The 14,888-nt window shown below is 43.4% G+C and overlaps 1 protein-coding gene across 10 annotated transcripts in view; it reads left to right on the forward strand.

Annotated features, from left to right (window-relative positions):
* The window catches only part of ZNF827 (zinc finger protein 827), a 153,105-nt gene that overhangs the window by 72,106 nt on the left and 66,111 nt on the right, over positions 1-14,888 (forward strand). For all 10 annotated transcript variants that reach the window (XM_074338471.2, XM_088792581.1, XM_088792579.1 and 7 more), the window contains 2 exons: positions 10,305-10,544; positions 13,052-13,109. In XM_074338471.2, coding sequence (XP_074194572.2) covers positions 10,305-10,544; positions 13,052-13,109 — 298 coding nt within the window. The remainder of the gene's footprint in view (positions 1-10,304; positions 10,545-13,051; positions 13,110-14,888) is intronic.

Consider the following 14,888-nt stretch of genomic DNA (forward strand, 5'->3'; position numbering starts at 1 on the left):
GAGTACTCATCCTGTGTGTGGCCGTGAGTGTGCAGGTACTATTAGGGCCTGGTTCTCAGTGGAGGGGTGACCTCCTCCTCTGTTTTCTTCCTCTTCAGCACCTGCTCCAGAGAGGACACAGGAACAGAGAGAGGAAGGGAAATTAAACTGAGTCACTTACGCTACTTGTGAGTAGCTTTTGGTGTAAAACCATTTGGAAAAGAAGGTTGAAACATAGCCAAAATACATTGTAAGGATATGTATGTACTCTGTGTCCAAAAACCATGGGGTAAAATTAAGAGCCCAGAGGGATCATTTTCTACCATCAGATGGTCCCACCGTCAGTCCATGGACTCCCACAGGCAAGGTACTAGAAACAGGGCCCTATCAAAGGGAAAGCCTCATATCATTGGCTATTAGGGCTTTGATTTTTGGCAAAAGTATACAAAGATTTCTGGGTGGTTAAATGAACCCTATACTTTATCTTTCTTCTACTTGTCATTCTATCTTTCCATTTATTTTCTATTCTTCCTTTTTCCCCCACTTACTCATTCATACAACAAATATTTATTGAGCGCCTACTATTTTCCAAGCCCCGCTTTGGGCATTAGGGATGCAAAGATGAACAAGACAGTGCGTTCTGCTGCATGAAACCTACATTCGCTTCCCATACCATCTCTCGGTACCCATTTCTCACTCTAGTTAGTGCTGGGTTCTAGTCTCTCTTGTTATGTGATGCTATATTCCCTGCACCATGCTTACCAGCCCCTCCTGGCCTGCTAGAAACATCGACCAATGGGAGAGAAGTAGTAAAGACCTCTGGACAGAGATGCATACGCTTGTAACAGGATTCAGTAATATTTAGCATCACCTAAGAGAAGCATTTTAAACTTGTCTGCATGTACTAGAGCCCTTTTACCATCTGTTAGTGGAAACTACTTTAAAGTTTGGTAAAACTCCCAGTGATTGAAATGCTCTTTGCTTGCTCCTGCGTCTCTTTGGGCGTTAAGGACTCCCTCTGTCCTTCTTCCCCGCTTTGTGCATAAAGCAGCGGTCAACTCATCACTTGATAGAGATGGACATTGCTTGTTGGTAATTTTTTATGTCACCAGGAATTCTATTGAGTCTTTCAGGAATTCGGTTTTAAACCTACGTGTACACAACCCACTCCCCCCCACCCCTCCAGCATTCAGGTTCATGGAAAGATATAGAAAAGCCTATTAATCACAACAAATGAGGGGAACAGGGCTTAGATTTATTAAATGGCAAAGGATAATGATGTTAAATAGCTAAGGTTAGATCAGATACAAGAATTGACCCTATTCCTTTTCTTTTTTTAATGTGAGACAAGAAAAGTATGTTCTGGACATTAGATGAAAAATAGGTTAATTTTTTTTAAATGAGATCATTTGGAATGTTACCAAATGGCAGACATACAGTTTAAATGCACCTCTTTAGCTAATTTCTAGTGAAATCATCAGATGAAAAGAAAACAAGATGATTGGGAGAGGTTTTGCATTAGCACCGGGACACTCAGAGTTCACCGGATAATGACTGAACCACTGCACGTCATTGCTGGTTGGAGACGCTGATCTCTCAGAGCCCCCAATATATTTGATTGTCGTTGGGACGAAAGTGAAATGGACAGAAGTGAAATGTGATGGACGTATTCTGATTTGTGATCGTCGTCCACGTGACCTCTCTGACAGGTCATGTGAATCTCCCCGGTAGTCTAATGCCAGGAGCATCTTACCCAGAATTAAGTCCAAAACTTGTGCTGCAGCCGAGGGTGCAGTTTTGTCACGAGTCTGAAAACATTAATAAATGCCCAGTTGTCTCAGGCAAGGACCTGTTGCACTGTTGGCTGGTATAGGGATTGCAAAGACTGATTAAAAAAATCGACAGAAGAATATAGCATCATGTACTTTGCTCTGATAGAAAATATGTTTCTTGCATCCGTGAAAGGGAGCTTCCAGGTCTCACGAACTCTTTATTGCCTTTAAAGTTCAAGCGTCATTTTTTAGGGCATATCTATTCCTTGCAGATTCAGAACAATTAGTGAAATGGAACACCTGGGGCTGCTCATTGTGTGTTTTTAAAAACTTGATTCTAACTTGACCCCCTGCTTACTTCTAATTGTGAATTCTAGTGTGCATAGCTAATTCTTCCGATGTTTGTTAATTCTCCTTCCTAGGTCTCCAGGTAGTGCACTGATATACAGGGAAAACGCTAGTTTACGGTTTTGGTGATTCGATTCAAAAGGTCCATTCTGATCAAATATCTTTGAACTGTGGGGGGGGTGTGTGTGTGTGTGTGTGTGTACGTACTATAGGGCTCTTCTGTTGGAAAATACTGTTCTTTTTTTTTTAGTTGGGGCGTGGGGGAGTTCAATTTCCTACCTTACACCATTTAGCACCCCTGCCCTCAACTGTGCCTGTTATCCTATAGTCTAGAGACCATGCGTTTTATCCATTCCAGAGAATAAATTTCCCATTCCACTGTTCCAACGAGGAGCTGGAAAATGCTGTTCTTGAAGGTTCTTGTATATTACCGTGTTTCCCCGAAAATATGACCTAGAGTGGACCATCAGCTCTAATGTGTCTTTTGGAGCAAAACTAATATAAGACCCAGTCTTATTTTACTATAAGACCAGGTATAGTATAACATAATATAATATAAATAAAATACCGGGTCTTATATTAATTTTTGCTCCAAAAGATGCATTAGAGGTGATGGTCTTGCGAGGTCTTATTTTTGGGAAAACACAGTATGAGATCTATTAAAAAATCTGCTGCACCACTGTTTTCTTTCATGGAGAGGGTTTCCTCCGTTTCCCTCCAGGAACAGATGGCCAGTATGTTCGGTAAGGAAAGTAGGTAACTGACCAGAACCTGTGTTGTTGCATCTCTCTGGGATGTGGCAGCACGCGTGGGAAAGCCTCCCCCTTGGATTTCGTTCCACACAGCAGAACTAGGGAGTTCTTCCCCATGGAGGACATTGGATTCTGAGCATTGTGCAAAGAATCAAGGGCCGCACCATAGAGAAAAGTGAAATTTCATATACAACTTCCCATGGAGAAGCCTATAACAATCCAAGATTTTAAAGCACACGAAACTGGTCTCAGTTTGCATATGCTTCTGTTTGTGTGATAGCTCCTAGAGAGAAAGAGAGAGAAAGAGGAAAGGAAGGGTAACACTCAGTATCTAAGCATCTGGTTCTTAATTCTCATCACAAGAATAGAGCTACATCATCCCTGTTCCTGGGGACCTAGCTCCCTAACTTAGGGGGAGGGAATGGCTTTGCTCTCACACCGCTTCTCTCTGAGAAGATAAGAGTCCGATCAATGCAGTGTCAGACTTCTGTGGAATAACATTTCCATGTCTGCCTCCATCCTTGCCTCTGCTTTAATAGGTCTGGGGCTTGGTCTCTCCCGGTGCCACCAAGGAAACCCAGCCCAACTCTTCATTCCATTTTGATTTTGGCAAGGGCAAAATCAAGTAAGAGAAAGCAAAGGGAGAAGGCAGCTCGCCTTTATCAGATGCCAGCGAGTGCCAGGTCCTGCGATAGGATGTTACCATGTAATCTCATTTCTTGTTTCTGGTCGTTTGTTTCACTTCACTTCCCCTTGGCCTGCATTGTTGTTTGCAAAGTGTTAAGGAATAAACCCAACACCGACAGGAATCAAGTTTCATACCTGGCTGGTGTTTTTATGCCCAACCATCTTTGAGGATGGCAAGTTAGAGATGAAAGATTTCTAATTTATCTGACAGGAATATCCCTCTAGAATGTGAATTGTTTCCACATGGCACAGCTGGCATTGCTTCTAGAGGCTTTCGAAGCTTCTTGTTACTCTAAAATGCTACTAGTTCAGGATCGTGACAGTGAGCAGTCTAGAGAGAGAGTGGTCACTTATTAGTTTATTTCAGTGCTATTGCCAGTGCTTTATCCTTTCATATTTTGTCTTTAAGTTTAGAGCACGTATAAGTATCTATGGCAGATTGAAGGATCAGGAAAGGGAGCATAGCATTACACACGTATTGTGCGCAGTACTCTTTAGGTGACGAACATACATTAAGTGTATTGAGTGTGCCAGGCCCTGTGCAAAGTCTTAGGGATGAAAGATGAATAAGAATCTAGTGCTCCCCCAAGAGTTCAGTCCGGAGGGAACACGAATCTATAAGTAATAATGGCAGCACACCACAGTATTTGCAAGGTCTATACAATCTAGACGTATGATAGAGCAGCGTGCCAGTCAGGAGAGAGAAAGGAATGCTGCTCACGGAGGGGACATCTAAGTAGTTCTGAAATCTGAATAGGGTGTTGTTGGGAATTTAAGAAGGGAATAAGGTGAGAAACCACCTGGCGTGTCCAGGCAACGGGAATGTGTCAGTGTTGCAGGAGCGTGAAGGCAATGGGAGGAGTGCTGGGAGCCGATGCTGGCAGAGTGGGGCTGGGACTTGACGAAGAGAAGGAATCATTGTAAGCAGACAGGAGCCCAAGGGCAGGATGCAGGAGCGGGAAGGAGGAGCCTCTCACGGCGGTGCTGGTGGTGCCGGTGGTGCCGGTGGTGCCGGTGGTGCCTCTCCCCTTCTCTCTGGGCTTCCGGGGCACACACCTGCTGGGCTAGCCCCTCCCCACCTCTTCTCCTCACCTTTCTTTCTCCTCCTCTCTAAGAGTAGATGGTAACCACCCCACCTACTGCACTCTAACGCCTTCCCTCGCTGGTCTCCCCAGCCCCCTGATTCAGATGACCCCCTGATCTGTGTGTCACTGGTGAATCTTCTCTTACCTCCACTTCCTGCAGAAATCATAAATACTTAGCCAAAACAGAACTGAAAATGTTCCTCCGTATTTCTCCCCACCCCAACTTTTCTATTTCCCTACTCCTATTAATAGCAGCTTCCAAATCACAAGGCTTAAAAGTCATAGAATTATTATTTTTTTTTAATCACACTACCTATATCCAGGCCACATACAAAGTTTCTTCATAATTTCTCTCACATTGGTCTCGTCATTCTTAATTCGGACCCCTGGTAGGTCCACCACCAATTTCTCCCCATTCAACCTCTGGAATTTCTTGTGAATCTTTTCTATTCTCATGACCATTGATTCAGGCCCTCATTATCTCCTTGCCTGGATTACTACAATAAGCTCCTAGCAACTCCCCTCATTTCCATTTCCTCCCATTCCTTCAAAGTGCCACTGCCAGTTGGTCTTCTGCAATGCAATCTGACCACGTGACTGCCCTGCACACACCGTCCAGTGGCTGGCTCGGGCTCCCTGTCCAGTACGAGCTTCTGGGCCCAGCACCTGAGATTCCATATTCTGCCCCTTCCTACCTCTCCAGTTTTGTTTCTCTGCAATACAACCTGACACTCTTTGCTAAACAGTATGTCAAGTGGAAGGTTTGGCGTTGGCACCAAGGTTACAGCAGGAAGAATTTAAAAAAGAACAAAATACACTTGGCATAGAGTCAGAAAGTAGACTGATGGTTGCCAGAGGTTGGTGGAAAGGGGAAATGGGGAGTGAGTGTTTAATGGGTAGGATTTCAGTTGGGGAAGATAACACATTCTGGAGTTGGATGATGGATGGTTGGTGATGGTTGCACAACAATGTGATCTACTTAATGCCACTGAACTGCACACTTAAACATGGTTAAATTGGTAGTTAAGTATCTTTTAACACACACGCATACTCTCAATCTCTCAATCTCTCTCTCTCTCTCTCTCTCTCTCTCTCTCTCTCTCTCTCTCTGTCTCTCTCTCTTTCTTGCTCCCTCTTGGCCAAATTGAGAGAACATAAAAACGAGAGGTTATTGAAGGTCTGCTACCCCCACTACAGGGTGGAGGAGATGGGGGAAGCAGTATCAGCCCCTCACCCCAAATCTAGAGAGCATGGCTTAAGGGACACCATGTGGGAAGTTTGTCATGTGTTTTCGTCAGTTGGGGAGCCTGGTGGACTGGGGCCTGACGTCGGCCTGAGAACTCTAGAGGCTGAGAAGTGGCCTGGCAAGCTGCTTTGGCGGCTGAGTGAAAGGGAGTTGCTGCTGTGCTGAATGGGGCCTGAACTCGCCTTTTGTCTGATCAGATAAGAGGCAATTGTTTCCTGGGGCCCCGACATAGCCCAAAATTTCCACAAAAGGCCTGGCACGGGTATTGATTTAAGTGCTGTCCAGTGGGGCTGCTTAGAGAATTGATGGTACCTCAATACAAAGGGAAATGGGAGTGGACAGGTGGGTTCCTAGGGGCAGTGCAGGAAATAAATGACCTCAGGCAAGAGGGAGTTCATCCAGGTAAAGGGACGTGCAGGGGAGAGATCAAGGTTAAAGGTCTCTGAAGATCCCATGTGCAAATCCCATAAAGGCCTACTGGCCTCAAGAAGGTAAAACCATTCTAGAACTGGAGAGTGAAGTAAGACCTTTCTTATCCCCTCAGCTCTACTGCCTGCCCCTTTCTCTAGCCCTTCTCTGGGGTCTGAAAGGGCAGCTAGTGTGTTGAGGAGAAGCCACAAGAAAGGGAGAACGCGCTCACCACACCCTCCCTCCCTCCGCCTGTAATAGGCAACCCGCAGACTCTTCTAGAAAGCGGGAAGGACGTAGTTTCAAAGGAAGGTTGAACTGTGAATGAGCACATGGGACTGGGCTTTCTGGATTGTGAATCAAGACTGTTTTGCTGTTTGAAGGGTCTGTAAGGCTTTGTATCATCTAAAAATTACCAGGTACGGGCCTGCCTGAGTTTTCACCTAGAGAGAAGGAAGGAACTCTTAGGTTTAAAGAGACAATGGAAAACGAAAATCGAGTTGCTTTTCTGCTTACCCCTATGGGTCCTGCTTATTCAAGCTACCAGTTCCACCTCTCAGTACTGGCCCTCCAGCCAGACCAGACAACATGATATTCCCTGAACACGCCAGGTAGACTACAATTCCTCCTCTGTGCTTTGGTTCAAGGTCTTCCTTGACGCCTCTTCCCACTCTGTATTTTAATTTTACTTCTTGCATTAGAGGGATGTTTATACTTGTCTAATCATTCATTTGGATTTAAACTATGTCACGGCAAGAACCACGTCTTATTCATGCCTGTGCCCCACACATCACCTACCACAGTACTTAGCTCACAGGAGACATTTCAACAAGATGATAGAGTGACCGAATAACTGATGAATGAAATAACACAGTTCGATAGCTAGTATGTGTTATGTTTATGGAGGCAGAAAAGACAGCATTATTGCTCATTGCTTTTCCCTTTCTACTGCCAAGCTCAGGTTGAATAGGGCTTATTGGATTCACAGACCAACTCTTCGATGCTGTCAGCATACACAGTGTTCTAAACACTTCAAAAGAGGAAATACCAGCTTTTTATGGGTGTATATAAATGTTTTTTTAAAAAATTAGGTAAATAACAACGTACCCATATTTTTCATAGAAAAATTACAAAATACAAATAAGCATCGCAATAAACAGTCACCTACAACCCACCTCCCAGGCATAACCTACTGTTACCATGGTCCCTCATCTTTTTCCGTGTGCCAGTTTCTTTCTTGGAATAGCAGGATAGGCTGCTTCGGGTAAAACTAATATTTGTCCTGTTACTGGAGGAAGAGATTCTGATTCTAAAAGGATTTACAATGTGTGTGGAGAGGGAAGACGATGGGAAAGAATCCTGGATGTGTAGGCATGTTCCTGGGTGTGGGAGTCAAAGCTAAGTCAGTGAAATGATTCATTCAACCATTGTTATGTTAGGACGCCCCAGGCTGAAGGGCGAGAGCTGGCCTGGGGACCAAGTAGGGTCTGTAGGAGAAAGCCTGTTCCCAGGTCAGCCTGCCTCCTGTATCCTAGGCCAGCCTGTCCAGGCACCTGGCCGAGGTGGTGATGAATATGCCAGGAGGCCTAAGCTAGAATTTTAGAAGAGCTTTTCCTTTCTTCTTTAAAGCTGTGGGTGCTTGTTTAAATTGGGGGGGGGGGGGGGTGAGGATTGAAAACTAGACTGTGGCAGAAACCTTAGAGCAGTGGTTTTCAGCAGGGGTGACTTTGACCCCCAGAGGACATTGGCAAAGTCTGGAGTTATCTGTGGTGTCACAACTAGGGGGAGGGAGCTACTGGCATCTACTGGGTAGAGAACAGGGAGGTTGTTAATCATTTGACAATGCACAGCACAGTCTCTCACAACAAAGAAGTCTCTGGCCCCAGATGTCAACAGTGCTGAGGGTGAGAAACCCTGCTTAAAATAGAAGGGAAGAAAACACTTGGCAGTAATGCCTGGAACAGCCAGGACTATAAAAATATTTATTGTATTGTCTCACTTGCCCATTGAGATGTCATTTGGAAAACTCTTCTCCATGAGACTGGAGTCCATCAGGTAGATGAAGAATGTTAGAGGGTTTTATCAGTGGTCAGTGTTTTGTATAGTTTCGAAAGGTTAAGAGTTGTCATAAGAAAGGGCAGAGAGCACTTCATGGAAATTACACTCGAAATTATCCTAAGTAGCTTTTAAAATTGGATTTCATTAAATTCAGTGGTGCAAATAGCCAGGTGTTTTTAAATCCAGGAGCAAAGCTGGGGAAAGGTGTGTGGGGGGGTGTCGGGGGAGATAAATGATGGATTTTCTTTCCAGTTCTGCTCTGTATGTTGTTGAGGTGTTTTTTTCCAAATGGATCTGTTTCTAGTATTCTTTTGTGTTTGTCTTCAGGCTTGGGAATGACTTGCAGGGTTCAAAGACATCATTATGTACCTGTGACAGTGACCCCACTGTTTGTTTTCCAAAGAAAAGAACTTTGAGGGAACACAAAGAGGGAAACCTGTGTTGTGAGTGCACCTATGGGTGATCCAGCTGGAAGACGGGAAGGCTGTCAGGTGCACAGATTCCCTAAGGGGGCAGGAGGCGAGGTCAGTCCTCAAGGAAGAATCAGGTGGGCTGGAAGTGCAGGCACAGAAGCTAGGCATGCAACTCACAAAGCATTTTGGTTGTTGTTTTTTAGCATGATTGAATCAATGAACTTGGTTTTTATGAGCTTCGCGGACATACAGAGAAAAAACAGCTTGGTAGAGATAGGGGGAGGAGGAAGGGATCTAAATTAAATATAACAGTTGCCGGCGGTTTAGTTGCTGACAAAAACAAGTCATTTTCCCTGAGAAGCATGTGTAATATGTCAAGAAGAAAAAAGAACAATTAGCACACTTTGCATGAAAGCTTATTGATAGCACCACATTAATGTTAAGCATTTAATTAAAAATGTTTCTCTGTCGTCTTTACTGCAAATCAATAAACTATACTTGTACTTGACTTTCACCTGTCTCATACTTAGCAAGGAGTGCATAATTTTCTCTGACCACCCAGCTTACAACAATGAGATTTCCTCTTTTACATCCCATAGATCGATCTATCTATCTATCTATCTATCTATCTATCTATCTATCTATCTATCTATCTATCCATCCTTTTTGTTTTCTGGAATGCTGAGTCCACAGTAGTTGCTAATAAATGTTTATTGATTTGAAAGTGTAGCCTTATTGTAAAGTGACCCAAATTAATGTCTGGGCTAATTGTCCCACCTTGTTTCAAAGATGTTCTGTCATTAGCTCTAAGGAATACGTGAACCTAAAGACACTCCAACCTTCCCAAGTGAATGTATGTTTCAGACTAAAGACCAAACATCTAGTAGTCACACTTAAATCAAGACCCGTCTGTAAATTGAACTGTTATTATAACCTGTAAGATTGCTGTTTTTCTAAGAGTTAATCCTTGGGCTGCAATTAACATCCTAGGTGGTCTTGAGGATTGCTAGCTCCCAGCAAGGTGTAAATGTTTCAGTAGAATCAACCCTATTTATCCTTTATTACTTTAGGTGTCTTAGAGAAAGAAAAAAAAATGATCAGAGCTTAAAAAACAGAGAGAAAATCATTATATTAATACACTCGCTCTAATTTGATTCACCAAAATTGAGTAAACTATAAAACAAAGACAGGTATGTACCATCTTCGCCATAAGTGCTGGAAGCAACATGGCAGAGAAGGCGTGTGTGGGAGTGTCAGGAGATTCTGGTCAAGAACCCTGATTTCTAGATCTGGAGACCTAGGTGTGGTTCTGCTGCCATTTGTGTGGCCTTGGGCAAATCACTTACTTTTCTGGGCTTCAGTTCTCTACCTTTTCAGGAAACCAGAGGTGTTAAACTAGTAGTTTTTCCAAATACGTCCCAGGGTGCCGTGGCACTGTCTTCTGAACTGTTTGCTCCCTGACACAACCCCCATAGTTTTCTCTGTGATTGGAAACTGGGTTTGGTTCAGAATTAAGAAACTGGTGTTTCTGTTTCTCTTCACTCACCTGCTCACAGCGGAAAGCTACAAGGAAACTCAGATGGTGAAGATTAAAGAGGAACCCATGGAGGTTGACATCCAGGACTCGCATGTCTCCATATCACCCAACCGGAATGTTGGCTACAGCACTTTAATCGGGCGAGAGAAAACCGAACCCTTACAGAAGATGCCAGAGGGCAGAGTGCCCCCGGAGAGAAACCTCTTTAGTCAGGATATCTCTGTGAAGATGGCTTCCGAGCTTTTGTTTCAACTGTCAGGTATGTTTTTGTGCAGAAAAAATGTCAATAATTGGGAATAAATGGGAAGGAATGCCAGTCTTAACAAAGTGAAAAAAAAAAAAAAAAAAGACAAAAAAATAAATAAATAAAACACCCGTCTTACAGAATTTTTTTAGACACAAATCAGTTTTGCTACGTTAACATGCGTACTGCCACTCAACCTCACAGTTAATCAAATGTTGCCAAGTAGAACTCCTGCCAAACTTTCTTTAATAAATAGTTAAGAATCGTTTGAAATTAGAACTCTATTCAGTTCTGTGCAAATGATCCCTGTTGACTGGGCTAAACATCTCACCTCTAATTTTGTTTAGGCAGTTGATCTGATTAACAGTCTTTTTTTTTTCCTAACGTGCAAAAGATAAATTATAATTTACTCCAACAGTGTCTGAATTGCCATGAATTTCAAATTAGTGTGCTCTGAATTAATGAGATTTTACTGTATCTTGCAAAAAAAAAAAAAAAAAATCAAGAAAAGGGCAAAGCAAAAGATGAAGTACGAGGACTCTTTCCAGCTCTGGGCGAGTAGAACATTTTCTGTAAACCAACTGTCTGCTTCAAATACTTGGAATTCAGAAGTGCAGTAATTACCAGCTCGGCTAAGTGTATGTTTTTTTTGTTTGTTTTTTTTTCAGCTAAGGGTCTGGATAGAATAGTTAAGGGTTCTAGTACCTAAATTTTTCCCTTTGTTAACTCTTTCCAGCTGCATATTGTTTGTCCTTAACAGATTGTGTGCTCGTGATTGAGGTTGACGATACGTACACATGTAAGATTCAGATTTACATAGAAATATACCTACCTTGCCCATAGTCATTCATTGGACTACATATTGAAGAAGCATCAGTACAGTTTGGTACTAGTGTGGGATACACGCTTCTGTTACGGAAAGCAAATTTACAACACCCATTGAGTACCTCATTATTTAAGTATTCACTTGTTTTCCCCCTACGAAAAAATACCAGAAAAGAGAAAAGAAGCTAGAATCTACGTGCCGTCATGATAGTGTACCTTCTCATTGGCCCAGTGACACACCCCATAGCTGTGAAACTATCAGTTGCTGCCAAAAACGGCAGCCTCCAGGTTCTCACACAAGGACTGTATTTGTGCAGAGCTCTGCCATAGTGGAAACAGTTAATTCCGTAAACATAATAGGACACATAGAGCTTTGCAAGCTCCAAAAAGCCTCAAAACGTGTAAGATGCTTCCCACCCCTCCACCTCTTCCACCCGTGCCCCCCGCCCAACACATACACATAGGCTGAAAACGAATCTAAAAACAATATAACTTTGAAGATGATTTAGCCGTGAAAATTTTCAAAAGTGAGGCCGGTGTGGTTCTTTTCAGAGCGTCTCCAGTACATTATCACAGTCTACTATCAGCTAAAAACTCTGTGTCTGAGAGTTCTCACCCTGGCACTGTCACAACTGCCTGGGTGACCTCAGGCAAGCCATTTAGCCCCGATTTCCTGCCTTCTGAAAGAATACTGCCTGGGAATCTAAATTCACCCTCATTGTCACTGGTGAGTGGACAGAAAGGAATTGTCCACGTAAACTGGCATGCAGCAGCTTCAGATTCATGTTACAGACTATGGGACAGATGTTGTAAATCTTTGTTGACATTTTTCCAAAAAATCCGTAAGATTAGGAGTTTTTTTTACTTGCCCTGCCGTTGAAACCTGAAACCCTTGTAGAGTTGGCCAGGTTTTCTCTGGATACTTAAAAGAAGCCATTGAGAGCTGTGACAGGCAGGGCAGAATCCTCACATTGAACTGCACTGGGGAGGCCAGAGTTCAACTTTTTTGTTCTTGAAAGCTAATTAAATAATTTCTGACAGCTGGTAGATACAGACCTCAAGACAGCGTAAGGGAGGGTTTACCTCTTCTTGTCTAATGATATTTTTTGTCCCTTGTGACATTTATCAGAATAAGTGCTCGATGACTGCAGCACCCAGAGGTCTTATGGCTGTTTTTATACCCCTTCTCACAAAGGGGCCTGACAATACAGAATGTTTAAAGGTTGTCATCAAAGTCAGAAGCGGAACAGTTGCAACAACTGCAGTTTTCATGCTGAATCAGAGGAAAGCAGAAATTTTCAGCTGGGAAAAGATCTAGTAGAAGAGTGTGTGTGTGTGTGTGTGTGTGTGTGTGTGTGTGTGTGTGTGTGTTTTACTCGGGCGTGTGTGTGTGTGAGTGTGTGTGTGTGTGTGTTTTACTCGGGCCTGATGAAAACCAGACAATACACTTCAAATTTGTTAGTAACTATTTCCCTTGGATTGATTTTTAAAGAACTATTTTTGTGGATGCTAGCTACATGCTTTTGATGATGGTCTTTACCAAGAAGACAGGGAGAGCTTGGATGTTTAAAAAAGAAACCAAAAGAAAACCATAAGAGAGAAAGAGAAATGTTGATGGTGTTTCTTCTTAAGCCGTAAGGACACCAGTTGAGTGTGAGAGACCTAAGAGGTACGTGTTTCGTTCTTTCTCCTTACAGAAAAAGTGAGCAAAGAGCACAACCACACAAAAGAAAACACCATCCGGACGACTACCAGGTAGGCTCTTTATGTGGGGTCCCCTTGGGATACCACTTGTGTGGGGGTCATAAGGCCCACACCACGGGTTGAATGTTGTTCCCCAAACCTTTTCCTCCCGCTGGCTTCAAAGGAGTGACGTCCTTGACCACCATTTTGTCTGAGCACTTTGGTTGGTGGTAACATTACAGAAAGTTAGGACACCAAGGGGGAGGACCATTAATATTTATTAAACATCCAAAAGGTATCACTTTGCTGGGGTCTTTTCTGTATGTGCTTGTTTTTATTCTTTACGATAATCTTGTGAAGTAGATATTATTAGGTTGGTGCAAAAGCGATTGCAGTTTAAAAGGTTAAAAATCATTGCAAAACCACAATGACTTTTGCACCAACCTAATCTCTTTGCAGACGTTTCTGGACTTGAATGTTCAGTTGAGTGACACAACTGTGATTGGCAGCTGGAGCTGTCCGTCAGGAAGGTCCCTCTCAGTTGGGTGCTTATTGCAGCTGTGCTCCCAAGTAGCTCTGTAGCTATAGGCTGATAATTCATCACCAAGGATATCCCAGCTTTTTATCTCACAACATTACTAGGTGGGCAAAAAAGTAAAAAGCAGAAGAAAGACAAAGCTTTAAAAAATTGCAGGAAAACCAGTGTCGCTAACAACTGTGGGTAAGGAAGCTTTCCATGGGCCGAAGGCAGTTTGAGAAGGTCAGCCAGGGTGTGTTGCCCACAAGTCCTCCAGACAAAGGAGGGGGACCCGCCAGTGCTGCTCTGCTCATCCCGAGACTGAACTGGGGGAGGTAAGCGCCAGCCAGCGCACACCCCACCACTGTGGGAAAGGACCTCTGGGAGATGTGACCTCCCGCTCCGAAGGCTTTCAGTCGAGGCACTTTGCTTTCCTGAGTGAACTTAGATTTGTCCTGATGGGAGCGTTGATTGGTTTTGTGCTTTTCATTATTGCAACAAAAGATAAACAGATGCTTTTCTCTTTGATGTGGTGTGAACTGACCTCAGGGCATCATCAGGCATGTGGACAGTGCTCGGTGGAACCTTAACCTGAGTTGTGTTTTCTTTTTAATTCTATGAATTGGAATAGAAGAATATCACATATCAAACAGTAATTAAAATAGAGCCAGCTTGCCTCACACAGAGTTTATATGGTGTTAGGGAAAGTACTGTCCCTCTAGTAGAGAGTGGTGTAAGCCATGTCTCCGTGGATAAGTACACAAATGGGAAATGAGTCTTTTGATTTGGTCTGTGTGTTGCTTTGGGAAATGGGTCTGAAAGGTGGAAAAGCTATTTTGTCAATTTAGTGGGACGTCCAAATAAGAAACATATGCTATTATAGATCCCAGCCTATCTCCTACTGGTAATCTTAAGGCTATTCAGTGTATGTGTTTGGGTCTATGGATTAATAAACACATGACCTTGGCCATATTGGTAGACAGGGAAAGGTGGAGACTAATAACAATAAGTGTTCATTTTAATTTGCTTCCATGAGCTTCTCGGAAGTGTCACAGGTCTGGTTCCCTAGCAGTAGAGCCTACAATGGGGATTCCTGTTGGAGGGGCTTTATTGAGGTGTGTTCTCAGAGGAACCTGCAGGAAGTGATGGGAAGGAGAGGGAAGGAACCTGCAGGAAGTGATGGAGCAGGAGAGGGAAGAAGTTGCGGAGCAAGCATGTGATTTTAGCTGGATGCTGGCCTCAGCTCTATCCCACAGAGGATTCTGGAGCATGAACTGCACCACAGAGTAAGAGTGAGTCCTACCTCGAGGCAAGGGGGCCATCTCGTTGTAGCC

The sequence above is a fragment of the Rhinolophus sinicus genome, chromosome 15 (genome assembly GCF_057876585.1).
Source record: "Rhinolophus sinicus isolate RSI-liver-muscle chromosome 15, RSI-T2T, whole genome shotgun sequence".
Taxonomy (NCBI): Eukaryota; Metazoa; Chordata; class Mammalia; order Chiroptera; family Rhinolophidae; genus Rhinolophus; species Rhinolophus sinicus.